General features: G+C 40.1%; 2 protein-coding genes across 2 annotated transcripts in view; one reads left to right on the top strand and one right to left on the bottom strand.

Moving 5' to 3' along the window:
* Window positions 1-533: 533 nt before the first annotated feature.
* Window positions 534-6,020, bottom strand: LOC121729021 (post-GPI attachment to proteins factor 2-like). Its single transcript, XM_042117403.1, has 7 exons — window positions 5,660-6,020; window positions 4,974-5,105; window positions 3,348-3,509; window positions 2,371-2,476; window positions 1,542-1,749; window positions 1,394-1,500; window positions 534-768 (listed from the first exon to the last, which is right to left on the bottom strand). Exons 1-7 carry the CDS (start codon window positions 5,768-5,770, stop codon window positions 638-640), a joined length of 957 nt encoding a protein of 318 aa, XP_041973337.1. The 5' UTR covers window positions 5,771-6,020; the 3' UTR covers window positions 534-637.
* A 509-nt stretch (window positions 6,021-6,529) lies between these two features.
* LOC121728700 (tetratricopeptide repeat protein 17) overlaps window positions 6,530-22,984 on the top strand; it is a 29,541-nt gene continuing 13,086 nt past the window's right edge. Inside the window, exons 1-16 of the mRNA XM_042116936.1 lie at window positions 6,530-6,768; window positions 7,369-7,743; window positions 8,102-8,319; window positions 8,587-8,874; window positions 9,491-9,600; window positions 11,026-11,304; window positions 12,769-12,856; window positions 13,581-13,739; window positions 14,141-14,269; window positions 15,443-15,578; window positions 16,184-16,306; window positions 16,773-16,874; window positions 17,577-17,754; window positions 18,304-18,414; window positions 18,924-19,115; window positions 21,234-21,345. Coding sequence (XP_041972870.1) covers window positions 6,655-6,768; window positions 7,369-7,743; window positions 8,102-8,319; window positions 8,587-8,874; window positions 9,491-9,600; window positions 11,026-11,304; window positions 12,769-12,856; window positions 13,581-13,739; window positions 14,141-14,269; window positions 15,443-15,578; window positions 16,184-16,306; window positions 16,773-16,874; window positions 17,577-17,754; window positions 18,304-18,414; window positions 18,924-19,115; window positions 21,234-21,345 — 2,714 coding nt within the window. The 5' untranslated portion in view covers window positions 6,530-6,654. The remainder of the gene's footprint in view (window positions 6,769-7,368; window positions 7,744-8,101; window positions 8,320-8,586; window positions 8,875-9,490; window positions 9,601-11,025; window positions 11,305-12,768; window positions 12,857-13,580; window positions 13,740-14,140; window positions 14,270-15,442; window positions 15,579-16,183; window positions 16,307-16,772; window positions 16,875-17,576; window positions 17,755-18,303; window positions 18,415-18,923; window positions 19,116-21,233; window positions 21,346-22,984) is intronic.

Raw genomic sequence — 22,984 nt, 5'->3', positions numbered from 1 at the left:
AATTTTTTATTCTTTATAAACACCTAGCTTATGAAAAATCTGATTTGCCCCCCCCCCCCGGCCCAGAACCTGGGTGATTTCCCCATCCCCCCCCCCCCCATGGCACCAGAACCTGGGTAATTTGCCATTTGGCAGCATACCTGTTTCTAGAAGATGGTCGGTCTGGTATATTGAAACAAGAAATCATGAAAATTGTTTTTTATTAATCTGACTGAAAAGATATTTTGTTTCCAACACTTAATTTTGCGCAGAGTGGGTAACACGTTTTTAATTCCCACTTGCCAGGAAAATTGACTTTTATTTTATCTTCTACAGCTGCCCCTACCTGGATACGCCCATGGGCACCGGAAGGTTAAGTGGGTAGGCCCGGGTGCTCCCCCTTACCGCACCTGGGGAGAGCCCCATCTTAGGCAGTAGCGGCTGAAGGGGGGAGGTAACACTGGGCGACCGCCCAGGGCGCCGAATAATAAGGGGCGCTGAAGGCAAACAAAAGGGGCGCCAATTTTCCAGAGCACTACCAGCACCCTGGGCGCCAAAGAATTCTCGCCCAGGGCGCTTGTAGTGCTAAAACCGGCACTGTCCCCAGGGTGCCGGGAACGGGAATTCCCACTGTTTAAAATAAGGGCTAGTGACTAGTCTATAGGGTCTTCTTCCGTATAGGGCCGACGACCTGCAGCTCGTGAAGCGGCAGGTCCCGCACGATGATGGCGTGGAACGCCATGTTCGCCGTCGCCAGGATGTATTCGCACACAGAGAACCATGTGAACGCTGAAAACATAGGTAGATGTGTCAAATAGTATTATTCACTTATATCGGCAAAAAATTAGAAAGAAAACGATGTTGACAGCGAAGTAAAATTTTAGGGACGACATTTAGACGTTTTAAGTTTATTCTAAGAAATACCAGATTTATTCTAAGAAATCCGTGAATCTTATATATTATAATATCTTCTTCTTCTTAGGTATACCTTATTCTTTCGTCTCTGTAACTGCAATCGATGTGCGGGTACCTAACTACCTAGTGTATTCATACTGTCGCGTATGCCGACGTACCCAGCTTACTGACCTATTTCAATAATTAATGTGATGAGGAAAACCATGAACATATTGCTTAAAGTATACGATAACATCAATATTTTAGTGAGCATGCGCCATAAGGGACGTAGTTGAGAAGAGAAGGACCTGCCAGTAGTAGAGTCGTAGAGTCGCCAAGCAAGAAGAGTCTCATCCTCAACACTCACCTAAAGGTTAACACAGGAGGCGGTGGCTGAGGAAGAAGACCACGAGGCCGACGGCGGCGGCGATGGCGACGTAGAACAGATCCTGGCTCAGCTGTTGCCAGTAGCAGAGTAGTAGAGTCTCCAAGCAAGAAGAGTCTCATCCTCAACACTCACCTAAAGGTTGACACAGGAGGCGGTGGCTGAGGAAGAAAACGACGAGGCCGACGGTGGTGGCGATGGCGACGTAGAACAGTTCCTGGCTCAGCTGTTGCCAGTAGTACCTAGAGTAGCAAAGTCACAAGCAAGAATAGAGTCTCCTCACTCACCCAAGGGTCGACACAGGAGGCGATGGCTGAGGAAGAATACGACGAGACCAACGGTGGCGGCGATGGCGACGTAGAACAGGATCCAGACGAGGCGGTTGGTGCGCACGGGCTCGATGTCCGCGCCCAGGCAGCCGACGCGCGCGCGGCATAGCATGTGCAGTAGAGCCGCCACCATGAACAAAATGAAGATCTTCTCGTGCACGACTGCAAAAGTACTTTTACTAGACTGTGCCCAAAGGTTGTTCAAGCCTGAGAAGACCAAGCTATTCCCAGGTATGCTCAGGCTCGCTTGTCCTTTAGGCACAGTCGGGAAAAACTCAGTGATTCGTCAAAATTTAGAAGCTAGATGCAAAAATGTATAGGAGGTGACAAGTGAGCCCTGAGCAGATTTGGCGATGGCAATCCTAGCTTGAAACCCCACGAGCTACAATTCCCAAATCGCTAGGCTAATATCTGACAGAAGTTGCACAGAAGTTACTTTTTGACAGAAGTTATTTACTAGCAATTTTGGTTGCCCAACGCATAATTAATTCAGTAACTGAGTACATTTAAGCAGTCGGGGTTTTGTGTTTTACTAAAAAGTTGGTTACGTTAGGTACTTCTTTGCAATTCAGCGATGGCCTTATCATACAAACTGTATTATTATCTGTGAACGCCAGTGTCAGCTATCTCTTTAAATCCGGAGTCATTTTACTTATAGCACCTTCATGATTTAGGGCTCCTTAGACACATAACTGCGAATTTTCATCGCATCGCAAATATCTGCGAGAAAACTCATAATAAAATTGACATTACGATGCGAAATAGCATTTTGCCCTTACTCACAGTAGTTTTCACGATTAGACACGTAGGTGACGCCGGAGAGCGCGAGCAGCTCCACGAAGTTCAGCCAGTAGCACGCCTCCCCCAACTTGTTCGCTAGCTCTCGGGTCTGAAATACAACATGATACTTTCAAGATATTCCCTTCATCCATATTATAATATTAATGCGAAAGTTTGTCTGTCTGTAACCCCATCATGCAAAAACTGCTGAGTCGTGGTTTGCTGAAAGATATGGAGGTATATGAGTCCCGTGAAAGGACATAATACTTATTATCCCGGAAAATGTACGATTCCCACGGGCAGAATTTTGGCGCAACGGAGTTGCGGGTGACATCTTGAATACTATGATTAGGTGAGGAATCTGAGTGCCTAGCTGCAGTAAGGCTATATAGTTCACTGGGACGATGCAGAGCGGCAGTTAGCCGCTACCAACGATTGGTTTCGGCGAGAGCCGTGGTGTCACAGTGAAATCTAGCCCATAAGCTCACTCGGCGAAATTGGGCCACTGCTAGTTACTTCTCAGTGTCACCGTCTCATCGCAAGTCGCAAAGCGACCAACATCGACCTTTGATCCACTGATCTACCAATAGCTCGACAGTTGCAACCGCCTCGCTCACTACCCGCCCCACGTGCGAGCTAGTCTAGTCAATTACTGAAGTACGACTTACTTTCATGTGCGAATGGGTTGGTTGCTCGCCTCCGAGTTCACTCGCCACTCGCCACTCGCCTCTCCCCACCATGTCATAAGCTACAACTTGCACGAGGCTCGTACCGTACATCACGATTTGGAAATTGTTTGTTTGACGATACCAGTTCACTGAGGCAGCGTGCATGATGTGACCCAGCAAGGCGAGTCGAGGTGCTCTCGTGCGAGTACACAGCTGCCTACAGTCACTTCAGCTGCTCGCACTGTGGAACCTATTACCTATTCTATAACAAAATTTCTATTTTTGTAGTTGTTTCTTCTACCTTTTGCGTACCTTTTCATTGGTGATGAAGAGCGTTCGTTCCTTATGGTAGTTGTAGTATAATGAGCCTATCAACAGTCTTGGTCCAATGTGGTACGCCACGCATATCCGCCAGACGTACCGTTGCGGACTAATTCCGGTAATTGCACTTATAGAGGGTACCACGTTGTATACCTGTAGGGATGAGAAGTTAAATGAAAGAGAGCGTAGTTTAAAAGAGAGATAGAGATATCGGGTGGAAGATCTAATGGAGTCGTGTTGAGATTATTTTGGATATAACATAATCATTATGATTTATTTAGATACATAATTATATCTGTATGTAATCATTAAAATTATATACGTGGGAGAGCCATGCTTCGGCACGAATGGGCCGGCTCGACCGGATAAATAACACGTTCTCACAGAAAACCGGCGTGAAACAGCGCTAGCGCTGTGTTTCGCCGAGTGAGTGAGTTTACCGGAGGCCCAATCCCCTACCCTATTCCTTCCCTATTCCCTTCCCATCCCTACCCTCCCCTATTTCCTCTTAAAAAGGCAGGCAACGCACCTGCAGCTCTTCTGATGCTGCGAGTGTCCATGGGCGACGGAAGTTGCTTTCCATCAGGTGACCCGTTTGCTCGTTTGCCCCCTTATTTCATTAAAAAAAAAAATTGCTTATATTATATTACTTTGAACTGTATACAGTGCTTATGTGTAGATTTTATTAATTTTTTATCTATTTATATACTTTAAAAACGTATTAAGAACTATGATACTACTTATTTAATCAAGATTTGGACACGATCCAAGTCGTAGCATCAAGGTCAAAATACTAACCACTGTGCTGAACAAACAATCCATACTTGATACTATAATATTATAAATGCGAAATAGTGTCTGTCTGTATGTCTTTTTTTTTTATCTATGGACGATTCACACCACGTCAGTCTGGCCCCGTGCTAAGTACCTAAAGGACTTGTGTTACAGGTACCAGACAACGGAAATATATTTAATACTTTTATACTATACATATATTTAAGATTTTTATTACATCATACACATATTTAATACACATCCAGACCCGGGAACATTGAAAACTTTTTGTTCCGTCGGCGGGATTCGAACTCGCGACCCCCGGCTTGAGCTACCAACGCGCTCACCACTGAGCCACAGAGGTCGTCAAAACCTCTGTCTGTCTGTTACCTCTTCACGCTTAAACCGTTAAACCGATTTAGCTGGGTATGGACTATGGAGATACCGTACTTTGAATCCCGGGAAAGGATAGGTAACTAATAACTATAGGATACATATTTTTATCCCGGAAAAAAATACGGTTCCCACTTCCCGCGCAATACGAGTTTTAGCCCGTGTTCACACCAAACCGACAGTGAGCCACCGAATGTGAGCGAACGTTACGCAGTTTATTGTATTTCCATGCATATTCACTTTTTCGTTCGCACCTGACCGACAATACGCTAGGCGTAGGCGCGAACATTCGATACCGTATTTTCACGTTCACACTGGGGCTCACAGTGAGCCTGCTCACATTCGGCGGCTCAAAGTCGGTTTGGTGTGATACGGCCTTAGCGCAACGAAGTTGCAGGCGTCATCTAGTATAATAGTAAGTTACATAATACTTATTATCGTAAAACTTACCCTACAATGCGTTTCGTGTATATCATCTGCTTGGAAAATAGAGGCGGTTACGTAACAAAATATTAATGCACCAAGCGGCAACCATAGCGCTGTGAGGCATATATCTCTCAGAGCACATGACCACAGCAAACCCTGAAATAAAAAAAAATATTTTAGGGTCCCGTGCCCAAAGAGTAAAACGGGACCCTATTACTGGGACTTCGATGTCTGACTGTCTCCAGGCTGTATTTCAAAAACCGCTATAGCTAGACTTCTGAAATTTTTACACAACATTGTGTATTTTTTGCCGCTATTTACAACAAATAAGTAAGTACCAAAAATAAAATAACATGTATAATTTAAGGGTGGCTCGGGGCTCCCATACATAAACACATTTTCTTGCCTACTTTCACTCTATAGCGGTACGGAACCCTTCGTGTCTGTGTCGAGTTTGTAAACTTAGAAATTTTAATTTTAGGGTTTTTATATTTTATTCTTAAAAAGTAGCCCGTATTTTTGGTTACCTATTTTATTTTTTACTTTAAATGCATTTTAATTAATAAGTAGGTACCTACCGTACGACATTTAAAAATTAGGAATTTAAATTTTTTCACTTGCGTAACTAATAATTAAATAACATCAATATGCATAGTACTTCTTATATAAAATTCGGACTTGCTTTTAATTTTTTAAAGTAAAAAAAATACCTTATACTCTATTGTTCTTATAATTTTACTCTCAAGATATGAATTGTTTGTGCGATGTTTTTCACGTTCGTCTGTTTTTGTTAGCGATTGTGCTTGTGCGTCAATTTTCATTTTCCGTCCCAATCGTCATTCGTCGTCTCCGATGTAGGTAATTTTACATAATTTTTGTAACACTACACTCCCATGCACACACTGCAGTAAGCTGCGTATCGAAAATTCATGTTTTGTGCGGTTTAATTTTAATGTATCACAAATACTAAGTAGCACATAATTGACACTGTTAAACCATAGTAAAATTAATTTGTGCTAAAAGAAATTCGTGTTATTGTGTTGAAGAGAAATGAGAAATGCTTTGCGAGAATAGAATGAGGTTATTTGCACTTGCGCATTCGAAGCCGAGTCGAACGTGTTAAAAAAACGAAAGAATTAAGGATTTTGATCGAACGACATAATATTACATTACATTATTAGTGTGTTAAATCAGATTCACAACGTTTAGGCTCTAGAGTTTAGTAGAAAGCATACACAAAAGAACATACATTTTATTTTTACTAAACACTTACTTACTGTACTTATAAAAATTTGCAAGAATTATTATATGTTAATGATTCCGATTAAATCGATGTTAAACGAATTCATTTTATTGAAACCATATTGAAGGAAGAATCATGATTATTTTGATGTAAGTATAGGTTCGAATTCGGCATAAAAGTTTTGACTGTTTATAAAATCTTAAAAAAAAATCTTTCTGTAAAACGTCACATTGACATTTGACATTTTGTGACAACTGACAACTGATAACTGAATTTGAACAAAATTCTCGCTTTCATTCTCGCATCTACAAATATATACTAGTAATCTGTGTTCTCGCATGGATTTCGTTTTGGATTCTGAAACGTGAAATTTTTATATAAAAAACGTGTAAACACGTCCAAAATTAATGTTATGTATGAGTATAATGGTTCCATAAATACATTCAGTGTGTAAAATCCATAATGATGGAGTTGTTTAAATATATTTCATTTATTATTGTTTGTAATGTTCTTTCCGCCAACGCTGAAGGTTTTACGCATTGGATGGTTACGGAGAGCGGATTGATTGAACCGAAGGTGTTTATTTTTATTATTATAGTATTTAGGAACAGCTCCGGATCGTAAATTTTTTCTATGTGGCACAACACTAATATTCGCCACCGCCCACATATTATAGTAATTTTTACCGTATTACCAATAATAATAATTAATTTACTTTACCTTTACAACATACCTACATATCTACATCATTTCACTAATTGATTAATTAATTTTACCGATTGATTAATCTATAGTAAATCCACTATTGGACATATTCTACATTAGGCCCTGTGGAAACAATGCATGCATCTATCTACGTTTTTTCGTAACGAAAAAAGAAAACAAGAACTTTCATAGTTTGAGAATGTAATTTTTCCATTTATTTATTTCGGGGACAAACCTAAGTAAATGTAAAATTGTCCATTTATCAGTAGTGTGATTTGGCTGCCCTCTAATCTTGCCGCATGGGACACAGGCCCCGGTTAGCCCTCCACTAGATCCAGGCCTATTAGGAAGTAACATATTAGAAGGGATTAGAAGATTTGCATTGTAAATTATCAGAGTTTGCATTACTAAATTAGTACATTTTTATGGAGACTTTAAAAATTTAAGTTTGTAATACCCTCTTGTTTTCAGCTACATTCTCCTTTTAATATGGAACGTCCCTACGATCTGCTGGCTCTGATGGACCAGGAAAAGAAATGGAGCACAATATTTGAGGTCTATAATGAGCTGGCAGTCAGGCAGACCCGTATTAACAAACTGTGGACGAATTTGGAAAAGCAAACAGATCTAGAACCACATTTGGCTAAAAATAAAGATTGCGTGGAAGCTGGAGACATTAGCATGTTCGACTGGTATATCTCATTTCTGGATGAAGGCAGTTTGATGAACATACCCCAACAGGAGCATATGGTGTCCAACTCCCAACGCAGTGCCACTTATGATATACCAGATTGTAAGAAGATATCTTCACTGATATTCAGCATGTTCACATTTGAACACTTGGAGGTAAATTTTCCATTTATAAATGTACATTAATAATAAATTTTAATGTTTATAATATTATTATGTATTACTGAAAGATGAACTTATCATTTGTAATGGGGTCAATGTGCCGTACTCCATAATATTCAACATTCAACCTCCATAAAAATTGAATATATACTTAATTGTTAAACAAACTCAAAATCCAAATTTTAGAGACAGTAACCTACTCAACAAAAAAGTAAAAAGTTATATTTCTGAATGAATTTATAACAAAATATGTCTTCAAAATTGTCAATTTTGTTGACCTATCAGTTAACCACATTCAGTGAAAATGTTTGATAATTACTTATTGTAGACAGTTTGTTTATAAATTCTCTAGAGTATGAGGCAAAGGAACAATTTGTCGGTACATCCAGACCTGACACTCGTTGAATCTCCACAAACCTTGGATCTGTTTGGGCATTGGCTGTATGGTCTGCTGAGACAGAACACATCATCCTGGTTGCACTATGACATGGCCGTTATCTATTGGAGGATGAAAGGAAATGCACCAAAAGCCATGGAATGTGCCAGAAGAGCAGTACACTATGTACCTAGGTAATATTCTTATGAAATCATCTATACTCAATATTATACACACAAAAGTAGATCTTGTGACTTCAGAGACACACTCGGTTCAGGGTTTTTGGTCCATACATTTATGGGCATTGTCTTTTGGCTTAGAGATAATTTGTATTCTGATATGCTGTACTTTCTTGAAACAAAACCTTAAGTTAAACTCCAAACAAAATTTAATAAAAACATATAGTTTTTATCACAGAGTGGTGCTGCAAATCGTGACAAAGTTTAATGTTCTTACTACAGGAGCAACAAGGATTTAGCCCTTTTGAATATGGGAAATATTTTTCATCAAAGTAAAAGGTCCGAAGATGCCATTGTGATACTAAGTGCGGCCATAGATCACAACCCGCAGAACTACATGGGACACTTCTCTTTGGCCACCGCATATGCCATAACTGGAAATTATAATTTATCACTGCATCACTTCAATCAAAGCCTAAAACTGCAGCCTCAACATGATTCAAAGAAGAAATACATTCCGTGTATAAAATGCCATGCCTCCTTGGTACCCAAAATTGAAAACATTCGCAAGTAAGTTTAAAAAAACCTTTATCACAGGTGTTCTTTTGTCTGAGCACTTACAATCTTGTATCAAGGCTTTTTGCACAAAAAATTCATCAGTAACAGTATTTCCAAAAGTGTGTTCTATCACTATATTTACACATGCTTTGTTTTTCATTGTCTCCTATATGAGGGGCTCTTAAATGTTCATTATTTGATGTGTAAGATCATGTGCGTACGGTCGACAGACACGTCAATGGCCGGTATAAATAGTCAGTACTCAAGATGCGTCTCGGTCTCAAGACTCAAGACACGGTTCAGGCTCTGTGATTGGTTGGCTGTCAAAATTTGGACCAATCACAGAGCCGGACCGCGTCTTGAGACAGGGTCGCATCTTAAGTACTGACTATTTATACCGGCCTAAGATAACGACTCCAATACACGCAAGTTGGAGGCGTCTTTTCCTCAAAAGATAGCTTTCCTGTCCTGTTGTATATAAAAGTAAACTTTATTTCACATACTAAAGTGTGTGTCGATGGTACATGCTCAGAAGATGCTTCACAAATAATCTTAGCGCTCATTACTTTCTGTGTGCATGCAATTGTATACTTATTGAATAACTACAAAAAATATTAACCAATTTTAGGACATTGGACCTACTTCATAAAGAGTTACATGATTACAGTCGAAACGAAACTGAATGGCCAAAAATTCTTCGTGAATTTTTGAAAACAATTAAACACGATGAGGATTTTGGTAAACATTTATATTAACATTTTTTTATTAAAATTATTTACAGAACATTTTTAGTTTGGTTTTGTAAAGGAATTTTTATTTTTTTATCTCATTACTAGGTAATATAAATATTTTATACAATGAAAACTACACATTGTTTTGTCCTTTTCTAATACATTGGAAAAGTCAAAGACAAAACGCTGTATAGACTTTTATTAATTATATTATGTATTTTTTATTAGTAAGAGGATTATATTATGTATATTAAAACTTTATTTGCTTGTTAAAAATAGATGATGTTGTCATGAACTCATAAAATCATTACAATGCAATGTATTTTTGCTTGTGCAATTAAAAAGACTTTTATTTCAATATCTATATTATTATTGTCTTACACAAGAGTAATAAATAATATTGCTAGTCGCATTTAAATAGACCACTATAAGATAATTATTTACAAAAAGAAATCAAGTTAAAGTCAGTTATGTAATTAAGGGGACTGACTTTGAGTTGATAATTTTATCAATAAATTTTATTTATTTTATTTACCATTTATATAAATAAAATACTCCCATCTGACGGTCATCCATGTGATTGTTATTGTCTTTCACGTTGCATTGGGAACTAACACTAAGGGCCTGTTTCACCACTTCCTGATAAGTGACAAATAATCTATCCACTACTTAACTTGAAAGATTAAGTATGGATAATCTGTCAAAAAAGCTGTGAATAGCCTATTCGGCACTTTATCAGAAAGTGGTGAAACAAGCCCTAATAAAAATAGGTTCTATTTCCACGGACTAAAAAGTGCGTCACGGATAGTCTGTCGTCTGCGCTGCGCCTAATTATATTATTATGTTTTGATAATAAGGTGGGACCATAGTCCATACCCCTACCTACCCTCTATCAAAACAGGTACACGAAAGACAACAGCTGTATTATGCTACATAGTATTCCATATTGCACCAAGTATTTTATGTTCAGTCACAAATACATCACATCACTTATTGTTATAGTCAATTTAACCTTATCACAAAACTAATAGAATCGAAATTCAGTGCACTGCTTGTCTAAAACCACAAGACATTTAGCACATCCTCTACGACGCGAGAAGTAGTTTTTTTTATAGTGAATAATTTTAGTAGTGATTACTTTTAAGTTGCTCAAAAACTTTGCCACTTATAATCTATCACTTTCGCAATATTTGTCTACATGTGGCCGCTGTTAAGCATTTGTGTACTAACCACAAAAATTCTTTTTTTTTTTAATTTGCCTTTCAAAATTTTGTCTCGTTCTAAATAATTTAAAGAAATAAAATAAAATAAATCCACGCACTAGAATTAATAATTGAAATAATTTAAAGAACACAACTGCAATCATTAGTACACAAATGCTTAACAGCGTCCAATTATAGTCAAGATCATAAATTCTTCGTACCATTTGCAGACATAAGGAGCATGGATCAAAGCAGCGAGCGGATGACTCAAATAATGGGGAAGGATATAAAACGTCTGAAGAAGTATAGCGACAAGTTCTATTTGATCAAATACTTCCTGGACGATCCGGTGTACAGTGGCAAGTGGGAGAATACTGAGGGTGTGTTGGGGGTGGAAGCAGTTTACAGCCTGCAGAGACTGATCAAACACATCGAGAGGAATCTCAACTCCGTCCCGGAGACTATTGTGAAGATGGATCCTGTCAAAGTCGATGATGAACCGAAGCAGTGTACGTACAGAAACTGGATTATAAATCCATACTAATATTATAAATAAGAAAGTGTGTCTGTCTGTTGTCTGAAATTTGGTATGGGGATATTTTGATACTTCTACCTCTAATTTGGTATGGAGATACTTTGAGTTCTGGGAAAGGACATAAGATACTTTTTATCCCGGGAAATTGTACGGTTCCCGCGTGTTAAACGAATTTTGGCGCAACGGACATAGTAAAAGGAGGGGAAGTAAGTTATCTTCATACAAAGGCACCGCGCGCGGCTTGTATGTGTGCGCCATAGTATCAATGCGTCGCCAAGTACCGCACACAACAAAATCTCGGCGGTACCCACGAAGCTAAACTGGTCTAAAGATAACTTACTTCCCCTCCTTTTACTATGCAACGGAGTTGCAGGCAAGTTGCAGGCGTCATCTAGTATTATTCTTAATTTGAAAATGTTTATCTACTTCATCTTCACACCTAAATCATGTGAATTTTTTTATGACATTTGGTGTAGATATACTTTGTGTGCTAGAACCTTGGCAAGAACTCGAAGAATCGAAATCCTACGAATCCTTACGGTTTTACCACAAAAGATATAAACATCTATTGAACAGTTGTTTTGAGACCATTATGTACTGATTTTTTTTCAACTGTTCAACAGGTGTTTAAATCTTTTGTAGTAAGACCGTTGCTAGTCTTTAACTCTTTACTCATTATATTTTTTATCATGGGTAAATGCGATCAATAAATTTCTGCGTGTTCGACGTTGAGAGCACCATCTAGAGTTGTAGTATTAATAATATTTATATCCTTAACATTAAAAATTTTTGGACGATTAACTATATACACTGCTCCCAAACTGATAATGCGCATAGAAATTTTCGTTATTTTTCGGCAACGATCCTATTTTCCGAGCGTCAGAAGCCGTCGCTGCAAGCGCTGTTTTAAACTTAACTTTAAGAAAAACAGCCCTTTGCAGCGAAGTAGAGGTGTCTGACGTTGCTTGGACGTTACCATGGTAACGCCGCGATGGCTTTTCGGTGAGTTATAGCACTTATTGACGGGCCGGCGACAGCGGACAGCAACCGGCTATATCATATTTACTTTTATTTCCATTGAACAAGGTGCAAAATGCAAGTGCATTGTTTGGGGCTCTTACGTTTCATAGATTCGGGTGTTCTCGTGATTTAGACAATTATTAGCGAAAATTTCCATGCGCATTACTAATTTGGGAGTACTTACTTAGTACTTACTACAAGGTGTAAAAAAACTAAGTGATACATACACACCCTAAAGTATTATCACTTAGTTTTGTTACACCTTGTATAATATATTGGCATATCGAAAAAATCGAATATGCTGCCTAAATATTTCTACTAGTAAAAGAGCTATTTATACAATTTTTGCATTTTGTTTAGAAATAGGAATAATGAACTATATACAAAAATACAAAAAAAAATAATTATATACTTTTAGGTAAAAAACCAGGAGCCGCTTGCAATATTAAGAAAGAACTATCGGAGATGGATAAAAAAATGAGTGAATTTGAAGTGGGGACAATCATGTAAGGTTTTACAATAAATTTAATTTGTTACAGCCTTTGCTATACTATGCTTCGTAGTATGGTTTAGATTTTACTAGTACGTTCTACGTAGTTTTAGATTTTAAGTTATGTAAATATTCATTATTGGCTTAAATATCTGAGTAGTATGTTACTACAATGTTTACTAGTGCTCACATTAATCTATCGAATATTTTATAGTCTTTATTTAGTTCTTTCTAATTTCTAATGATGCGTATTTATTTACACGCTAGAGATCGCCCAATGGTCGAAATTCGGCCACGGTTTCAACAACATTGGGACTACTATGTTTAATTTGTAAAAAAAAATTGACTTTATCATATATTTTTTCAACTCTCGTCTCTGGGACTCAGCTGATCTCAGACTGGCCGTGTAAGCATTGTCTAATAGTATCTAAGATTCAATAAAAAAAACTATAATCCATTTTCAATTTGTCAACTTGTTGTCAACAGACTTCAATAATAAATAAAAGGGTTCGTATGTATAAGTTTGTCACTCAAAAATCTGTCATCTTCTTGAGTGTGCGTATTGTAGTGTGTGTAATGTTTTACACCTACGTTTCCGCATTTTTTGTCAAAAGGGATACAACATTTTTCGCTTGCGTATTAATACATAGATAAATAAATACGCATCATATCAAGGACATCTTTAATAATCCTTATACATAGTAAGATCCATACTAAAATATTTATATATACATTTTCAGGTACCCATCTACGATGAAAGTGAATAGGAACTCGGAGGATTTCGACACGGAGTCAGACTGGCCGAGTGACAGCTTCTGCAAGACCGCTTCAGCCAAGTTTCCCGATAACATCGACGCTGTGTACCCCGTCTTCCTGCCCTTTGAGAACAAAGGGATAAGGTACCAAGTTCCATAACATAAAAACATCTATTACCTATGTAAAAAAAGCAGCTCATGTCACCTGGGGTGTTATAAGGTATCTGGTGACTTGTTAAAATCAGACCAGTATGCGATATAGCCATGGCACATACATGGCTATATCGCATAGCGGTTGCTCCAGAACCGTCTGGAGCATGCCCCCCATACAATAGTAATCTATGAAACTTTCTATTATTTTCATATAATTCATACCACACGATTGTGGTCCACCATTTTTTGTAAGGCCTTACATAGACCCCCGTCGAACCTTGCGTGGACCTCTGGACTACTTTCGGAAATTACCGGTTCAATTTTTTAATTTTTAAATTTAATTTAAATGGCTCAATGGATTATAACCCCCTTAACGTGTTCTCTCTGCGAAGGTTGGGTTCGTTGTTAACGGAGCGCATCGGCGTGCCGGCTTGGGAGCAGCACGAGCTGCCGTGGCACCCGCCCACCTGCGTCCCAGACAAGGACGCCGCGCCCTACACTGGACCCCACAAGAAGACTAAGTATGATGAATATGAACTTCATTTTTAATGGTTACAACTCACAATTATTTTGTGCTTGAACTTTTAATAAGTCAATTTAAAAAGTATAAATGTCTAAATATTATATTATTGTTTACAACTAAAACGGGACATATTAACGCCCGCCCGTCCCGCCCATAAAGTTAATATACCTAGCGGAATAGAGCAACAATCTCGAGCTGTCAAACGAAACCGAAATTGGTTTCATCTGTGTGTAAATTATGTGTACGTATACACTTACACAAGCATGATTGAACATGATTTCTATGAGATTAAATTGTCAACGTGCGGCACGTGCCGACTGGACGTCAAAAAAAGAGTGCTGCTGACATGTATCACACGTCTCTTTTTACCACGCAGTGTTACTGATAGTGACATCTCTCTTGCTCAGGTCTTTGTTTCTCTATTCCGCTAGGTATATTAACTTTATGGTCCCGCCACATTGAATACAAGACGACTAAGTAAAGCCAACGTGACCATGCTTACGTCACAACAAACATTCCAGAGCGGGACTGTCCCATCACAATGAATGTAATATACATTATACAATGTCTTGTCCTTGTCTAGGACGGAAGACGCTTGACAGATGTATCATAGCTTGTCTCTACAGATGTTTTATTTAATTTATGTTGTCCATACTTATATTATTTTGTAATCTGTCTATTTTTGATGATAATTGGTATGCATATATTTTGAATTCCTGGAAAGGATATACCACAGTTTTTAATGCGGAAAGGTGTACGGTTCCCGCGCGATTCCACTTTCGGTGGAACTGGCGTCATCTAGTTACTACTAAATTCTAGTAGATGATATAAATAGCGCTCTCGAGTCATGACAGGTTTCCTATTATTTTAAATCCTTAAGGGTCAATTCTGACCGCAACGCGACGCGTTTCTAAACGCATTTCTAAATTTGTACTAAATTGACAGATTTCAATTGCGTGAAACGTCTTGCAAATCTGTCTTTAGAAATGCATCTACGCGTCGCGTTGCGGTCTGAATTGACCAGGCGCGCCGCTCGTACTAGACGGCTTATCTTATATGTATAAAATTTATACATTATAACGCGCCACCGCCGCAGCCGCCCCGCTGCCCGCTAATTTAAATGAAGAAGAAAATTAACTGAAGCCTTACGCTTTTGACCGGTGAATTGCAGACCGATTACGCTGGAGGTGGCACAGACGGAGCACCTGCGGCACCGCCTGCAGGACTACGTCAGCGGCGACCCGCACCTCGTGCGCAACATGCAGGACGTCGAGATCGGACAGCGGATATTCGCCGCCAAAAACAAGGTATCCATACTAATCTAAACGCGAAAGTGTGTCTGTCTGTTACCTCCTCATGCCCCAACCGCTGAACAATTTTGCTAAAAGGTGTGAATATACTTCGTGTCCCGGGAAAGGACATAGGATACTTTTTATCCCGGAAAATGTACGGTTCCCGCGCGATAAACGAATTTTAGCGCAACGGAGTTGTCATCTAGTAGTTTACGATTCCCAAAAACACTTCCGTTGTCACACTCCGTGCTACACCTTATAAAAAAACCAACGAATCAAGTTATGCTCTATTGAGAAAAAATGTATTTACTATTGTGGGTATCTGCGTGGTGGCCACAAAGAAAGATCTGAGCGAGGTGGTATGCTCGGTCAGGTAAGTTATACAAGATTTGTTCAAATTATAATAGAAAAAATAAATGACACGATGATGATTTCGTCGAAACTGGTCGTGTAAAATAATAACTTTGTAAGAAATCTAATATAATGAAGTGAAGAAGTGCAAGAAAATTGTTATAAATATTTCATTGAACAGGTGTAGAAAATGTTATCCACTTTACACATTTACGTCTTCAATTGTGTCACGGTACTCAAAAACTATAGTAAAAATGTGTTGTTTCCAGAAAGCGGCCCCACCGTGGATGCTGCTGGTGCTGTCGTCTCTGTACTGGCGCGTGCGCAACAACAACGCCAACGCGCTGCACTGCCTGCTGCCCGCCGCACGCCAGGTGCCGCCGCGGTACAAGGTACATACAACACGTTACGGCTTGTTGTTGCTTTTTTTTCTTGTCTCCATAACGTGGTGACTGGTCAGAGCAATTGTTATTTGCTTCTTTTTTTTAAATTATATTTCAGTATAATATAATAATAATATCTATGGACGCTTCACACCACGTCATAACATCTGGTGTGTTAGACTTTTACAATTATTATAATTATTGAATTTTAGCATTCATTATACATCATATTGTTAATTTTTCATTTTAAGTACTTACCTACTTAAAATGAAACAATTATTGGTCGCTGTTAAGCAGTTGTGTCCTAACCCACACATTTTTGTTATATTTTAAATACAGTCTTGTTATAAAATTATAAATCATCTAAAGAACATAACTGCATTCATAACTCAATACGTAATTTTTTGTGGGTTAGTACACGAATGCTTAACAGCGTCCAATTATAGTATTAATATGTTTCGACTGTCGTTGTAAGGACATAGTGCTGGTGTCCCTGGCGTCCGTGTACCTGGAGATGGGCTACATAGACGAGGCCATCTCCGCTGCCGAGGAGGCCTTCAAGATGGCCGTCTACGAGGTAATATCATCACTATTCTCGTACTTGGGAAAACTGAACTACTTATACATACATGCGTACCTTTTTTACATGCGCACCTTTGGCGCCGAACAAATTTTGCCCAGGGCGTGGTAGCGTTAAAACCGGTACTGGGCTTAACCGCACCAAGCGACACTCCGCTGCAGCGACGCGACGCGACACTTCATGTTTCATAGAACGACGTTTCGTGTTGCGAAGCGTTGTCGCCGCGTAGGCGACTTACCTCATACGATTTATAGAATACATACAAAGAATATTTGGCCATGACGTGTCGCGTCGCGTGGCTACCGCGTAGCGAGGCTTCAGTCTTGAAATCAGCGGGCAGCGGGGCGCGGTGTTCCAATTTATAGATAGTCTAGTACGCCGCGCGCCGCTCGATTTACTTGTCTGTCCATATAAATCTATACATTGGAACGCACCGCCGCCGCTCCCGCCCCGCTGCCCGCTGATTGCGAGACTGAAGCCTTAGGGTCAATTCAGACCGCAACGCGACGCGTAGATGCATCTGTAAATTTGTATGGATTTGACAGATTTGCAAGACGCAATTGAAATCTGTCGATTCAGTACTTTAGAAATGCATGTACGCGTCATGTTGCGGTCTGAATTGACCATCAAAAGTATTCAAGTCGAGTTTATCACGATTCACGGCACGTTAATTTCAACCCGGATATAATGTAATTCCAGCCGGCTACGAACTTCGTGGTGTCGCAGATCAACATGGTCCGCAAGCACCGCAGCACGCAGCTGTTCCACCTGAAGCAGACGGTGCGCGTGGAGCGCGGGTTCATGGGCGGGCTCGCGCGCCGCCAGCTCGCCGCCTGGGCCTGCGTGCTCAAACACGTCAACGCTATACACGAGATGGGTATGGGCAATATAGTCAGAATTAATTCAGTTGGCACCAGTGGTCATTGACCTTAGAACCAGTCCACACGGCGCGTTGCGTCAGCGTTGCATCGACGCAGCGCTGCCGTTGCGTTATTTTACACACAAATAAAAATGGTGTTCACACAGTGCGCTGCGTCGTCGCAACGGACACATGATGAACAGCAGCCCCGAGAGGAAGCGGGAGGGGGTGTTGACGTTAAGATTGCTTCGTAATAACGCTGCGATGACGCAGATGACGCGTGTGGCCGGCTATGCCTCGAACGGCAGCGCTGCGTTGACGCAACGCGCCGTGTGGACTGGCTCTTACGTAAAAAAAATCTCGCGCTGTATAATAATAATTCTCGATTTTATTTACTGAAAAATACAGGAACTCTTATAAAAGCACAGATTATACATTCATCGGAAACCCTCTTGGTAACTCTTATAATTATAATTTCCAAGTCTTTATGAATGCAAAACGATTTACTGCATGCTCAGTTTTAACCTAGTAAAATACTGTAATAAGATAGGAACATAATTATTGCAGACTTCCGCGAGTCGGAGATGTGCACGCAGGTGGAGCCGGGCGTGAACGTGGTGTGCGAGAAGGGCGGCGAGAGCTGCTACATCACCAACATCCGTTGCCGCGATACGCAGGGTGAGTGCGGACCCTCCGCGAGTCGGAGATGTGCACGCAGGTACCGACTGAGAATTGAGATACAGATAATAATTGAAAACTGACGAGGGCGAACTGAGCAGCTGAACAAGAAGCCAACTCCCAGAAGGCGCCTCGGTGTTCACGAGAATTTCCTGGCTTGAGAAGTGCGCTCCATAATCTAATCTCGCTCCATTCCAATGCCATGATTACGCCTACCGACTAAAGTGGCACACACATCGAGCACTCAAATTGTCTGTTTGCACTGTTTCGCCATTCTACTCGTTAAGACTTGTAATCAAGCCTTAAAATTTGCCTCGGACTGGCATTTAACGGCTATGTACTATCTGAGAAGTTGATTCCTAAGCAGATGGGGGACCTACGTAGTTTGGTCACTTTACGTCAAACCCAGCCGAAAGAAACATTAACATTGAATTGACATGATCCGACCAAATGACGTTGGTCTGTCAACTGCCTAGGAATCATTTCTCTGAAAGTATGATGTTGTGCAGCGGACGTGGGCGGGCTGCTGCAGCTGCTGGACCGCTCGGGCGACCGCTCCGCCGCCATCGACGACAAGTTCTTCGAGTGGGTGGTGGCGACCGCGCCCGCCGCGCGCGACTCCCCCGGCCACGCCCAGCACTTCGCCGCCATGATGCACGTCGTATCGCAACTGCGAGGCTGCGGGCCTAAGGGCTGTAACGGTTAGTACCCTCCCGTTATCTCCTACTAGACGTCCGCGAAGTGCCGATTTTAGCACTAAAACCGCCCTGGGCGAGATTTCTTCGGCGTCAGGGTTCTGGTAGTGCTAAAAAAGGCGGCGCCCCGTTTGTTTGCGAACTGCACCCTGTTTGTTTGCGAACGGCACCCTAGGCGGTTGTAAACAAAAGGGGCGCCGTAAATATGGTATTTAGAGGGAATCATACATTTTCCCGCCAAAATGTTGCCTATGTCCTTCCCCGTTACGTAGTCTACTCCATATCTGTGCCAAATATCACAAAAACCAGTCCAGTAGTTCCTGGGCCCGTACCACGAAACGGGTTTGAGACTCAAACAATCGTACGAGAATGTTGCGTCCTACTGTAACAAACGTGAAATGACGTTGTTAGAGCAGGACGCGGCATTCTCGTTCGATTGTTTGAGTCTCAAAACGGTTTCGTAGTAGGCCTACTGATTCGTGAAATAGGAGCTTTCAATTGAAATGGCTGTAGCGGTCGCAACTGTTGCCGCTAGTCGCTTCTGTAATTTGCCGTCCCGCGGCTCAGCCCGCCACTTTACTACGATAAATTTCTTGTAAAATTTCTAGATACGTATAATACCTTTATTATGTAACTGTTTGTTTTCCAAATGCTTGGATTTCTAATAAGGTCAACTAAAGATTTCTCTCGTCTTAAATCAATTAAAGTTCTTTACTGTGCCCTAGTAAGGAGTAATTTAGAATACGCATCCCAGATATGGAACCCACAATACGAATATTATATAAATGAAATTGAAAAAGTGCAGATAAAACTAGTTAAATTTTTAAAATACAGATTTAAACTAAATACATACCAAAATTATAGCTATGACAACCTATGCAGCCACCTCCATCTGCTTCCACTTGCTCTTAGAAGAAATATCTGTGATGTTACCTACCTCATCAATATCGCCAATAGTTCCATTAACTGTTGGCTAAATTAAACCTTAAAGTCCCCAACAATACATCCTCGCTACATTAACACCCTTCATGTCCCACTATCTCACTCCAGATTCCGTGCGAACGCTTTCTTTCCCAGATCGTGTGTGTCCCTCAATGAAATAACTAAAAACAATAACGATATACAGGGTGTAACAAAAATAAGTGATAATACTTTAGGGTGTGTAAGTGTTCCTAGTAGAGAGTTCACTGTGAAAGTAGCAGCGCTGAAAGACCAAAAAATTTTTTCACTTTTGTATGGGGAAACTCATGACGCTCGGGCCCTTACCCATACAAAAGTGAAAAAAAAATGTCGCCTTTCAGAGCTGCTGCTTTCACAGTGAACTCTCTACAAGGAACACGTACACACCCTAAAGTATTATCACTTATTTTTGTTACACACTGTAGACATCTTTTGCACCAGTGCTAGAAATACACGAAAACATCTAGCGAATATTTATTTCAAATCTTTCCCAAATTAATGTCACCTTAGTATCACCGCTGTAAATTTACATCTTGTTGTTCGCATAATCTGTAGATTATATATATATATATATATATATTGTATATAATAACAATATATATTGTATTGTTGTCATAGATAAGATGTAGCCTTAAGTGAGCATAATATTTCCTTTTCAAAATTTGTAATTCACATGTGAAGACTTGTAATTGGTTGTAAATTGTAACTTCATCTTACTATTACTTACGTTTAATGAACTGTAAGTCTTCCTAACAATTAAAATAAAATAAAACAAATACAATAAAATAAGAAAGCAAAGGTATGAAAGTATATTTATTATGCGGTGTCGTCAAGCGAACAGCTATGATCTGACCTAAAAAGTCCAAAGTACCGTGCAGCGCCGTGCCATGGCATATTATAAAATCGACCATGGTCAATTCATAAATACGTATATGATTAAACACTTTTTCAAACCGTCAAGAAGAGAGCGTATTGCACCTGCAGATTTTCAAATGCTGCGAGTGTCCATGAGCGACGGTAGTGGCTTTCCACCAGATGACCCGCGTGTGTGTGTTTATCTGACATCATAATATCTAGATTCAAATATTGAAATCTATGTTGTAATGTTGTGCTATAAAAATAAATCCCAAAGTCATAAGAGTTGCATAATATTATGTCATTCAGGTCTTAAGCCGAGCGACTTGGCTCTCAAGGAAACGGACTGCTCCTTCTACCGCGTGCAGTTCGGCTACTGGATACAGAACATAAAGGAGATGATGGCCGAAGCTGACCTCAGGTGAGAGTTTTTACTGTTAGGTCGTTACTACGGGCTGCATGCATTAAAAGGTGTCCATCATGAGAGCGCGACACGAACGAGAGAGAGGCATGATCGGCTCGAGCGATCGGCTCAGTTCGTAGTTGTCACGTCAAACTACCGTCCGTAAAACGACTTTACAACCAATTTCTATTAACTTCTAAGGGTCATTTCACATTGCGACGTGATAATGCTTCAATTTTAATGACCCATTAACCCATCAATCCCCAAGCGGCGCGGCAGCCGGCTGCCGCATAAGGCTGTTTACACACACGCCGCTGCCGCTGCGGCGTGTGTGTAAACAGCCTGCCAATAGAAAATTTATTGTGTCTGCCATTCCCACGATGGAGGTGTTAAAAACTGAACTTTCCTACTTAAGAAGATGCACATTGAAATGTTGCAATGTAGACTGAACTCAATCGGCACTTGCCATTAAAATTGGTCGTGCATGAATTATAATGTTATGAAACTGAATTATAAGAGTCAACCTCAAAGTTTTAACATTGTAACTAAATATTAGATAACAATGTAACCTTATTGTTTTGAAACGTTGAAACTTCAAAATTGCGACCTTAAGTCATAATTATTTTAAGGTTCTCTTTAAAACAACGGTAATGCTTATAAAATTTATTTGAGAGATGGCCCAAGGAGTTATGATTTTCAACATTTTATCTACAGAAGTCTATCACAATGTTTCACATACTTACGTTTAAAAAAAAAGCAATTTATTAGTTTATTTTACAAGTTTTTTCGTCGAAATGATCCCAAACAATTTTGCTCCAGTCTAAATACTTGGCTGAGGCGAAAAATTGTTTTATCTTGTTTGAGCTTGCGTCGTCCATGCGTTTCGTACGCGACAGGATCCATGAGTAAACTGAAAAAGATATTACATACAGTATAACCTGTCGCGTAAACAACGCACTGATTTTGAACACTAAAAATTCAACTGTCTAGCTCTAATATATAGTAATCGGCTCTTAGGAGAAAGCCTGGTGACAGACAGCCGGACAGACATCGAAGTCCTAGTAATAATAGAGTCCCTTACACTTTGGATGCAAACACTTAAAAATGCTACAAAATTTCTACGTATATCTCGTGAAGGCGGCCATATTGCAGTGGGCGTGGCTAACGCATTGCGTAGTGTCCACGCCCCAAAATCAGGAATTAAGGCTTGTTTCCACTTTGATTAGTGCAGGTGCGAGAGTTAAGTATATTTGTTAAGTGATTAGCACAAAATATGTGTGGACAGCAACTGATTAGTGCGAGTGATTAGTAAACAGCCAACTCGCACTAAATAAAGCGAATAGAACCGTTTTCTATTTTATTACGAGTAACCGCGTCCCGCGCCCCTCCCTTTCATCTACACTCGCAGCATGCCTGCAACTAAACACGTTGGGGCACGTTTGTTTAGAGTTAAGTGTTTAGGGCATTCACATTGTAAGGAGTACGAGACCGTCAACCATTGTTTATTTGCGCAGCAACTAAACTATATTGGACAGGTATTCTTACGAGCACTAAACACTAAGCACTCGCAAAAACCACTTAGCACTCGCACCTCCACTAATCAAAGTGGAAACAAGCCTTTAGTCATTTGCACGACTACTCGTCACACTGTACTGTC

The sequence above is a fragment of the Aricia agestis genome, chromosome 7 (assembly GCF_905147365.1).
Source record: "Aricia agestis chromosome 7, ilAriAges1.1, whole genome shotgun sequence".
NCBI lineage: Eukaryota > Metazoa > Arthropoda > Insecta > Lepidoptera > Lycaenidae > Aricia > Aricia agestis.
This window is presented reverse-complemented; position numbering and strand designations above follow the sequence as displayed.

Coding starts and splice junctions, on each gene's coding strand:
- LOC121729021 (XM_042117403.1), bottom strand. CDS start 5,770: ATGAAAATTGACGCACAAGCACAATCGCTAACAAAAACAGACGAACGT. Junction 5,106..5,659: donor TAAGAACAATAGAGTATAAG/GTATTTTTTTTA, acceptor TTTTTATTTCAG/GGTTTGCTGTGGTCATGTGC. Junction 2,477..3,347: donor TCTTCATCACCAATGAAAAG/GTACGCAAAAGG, acceptor GTTGTATTTCAG/ACCCGAGAGCTAGCGAACAA.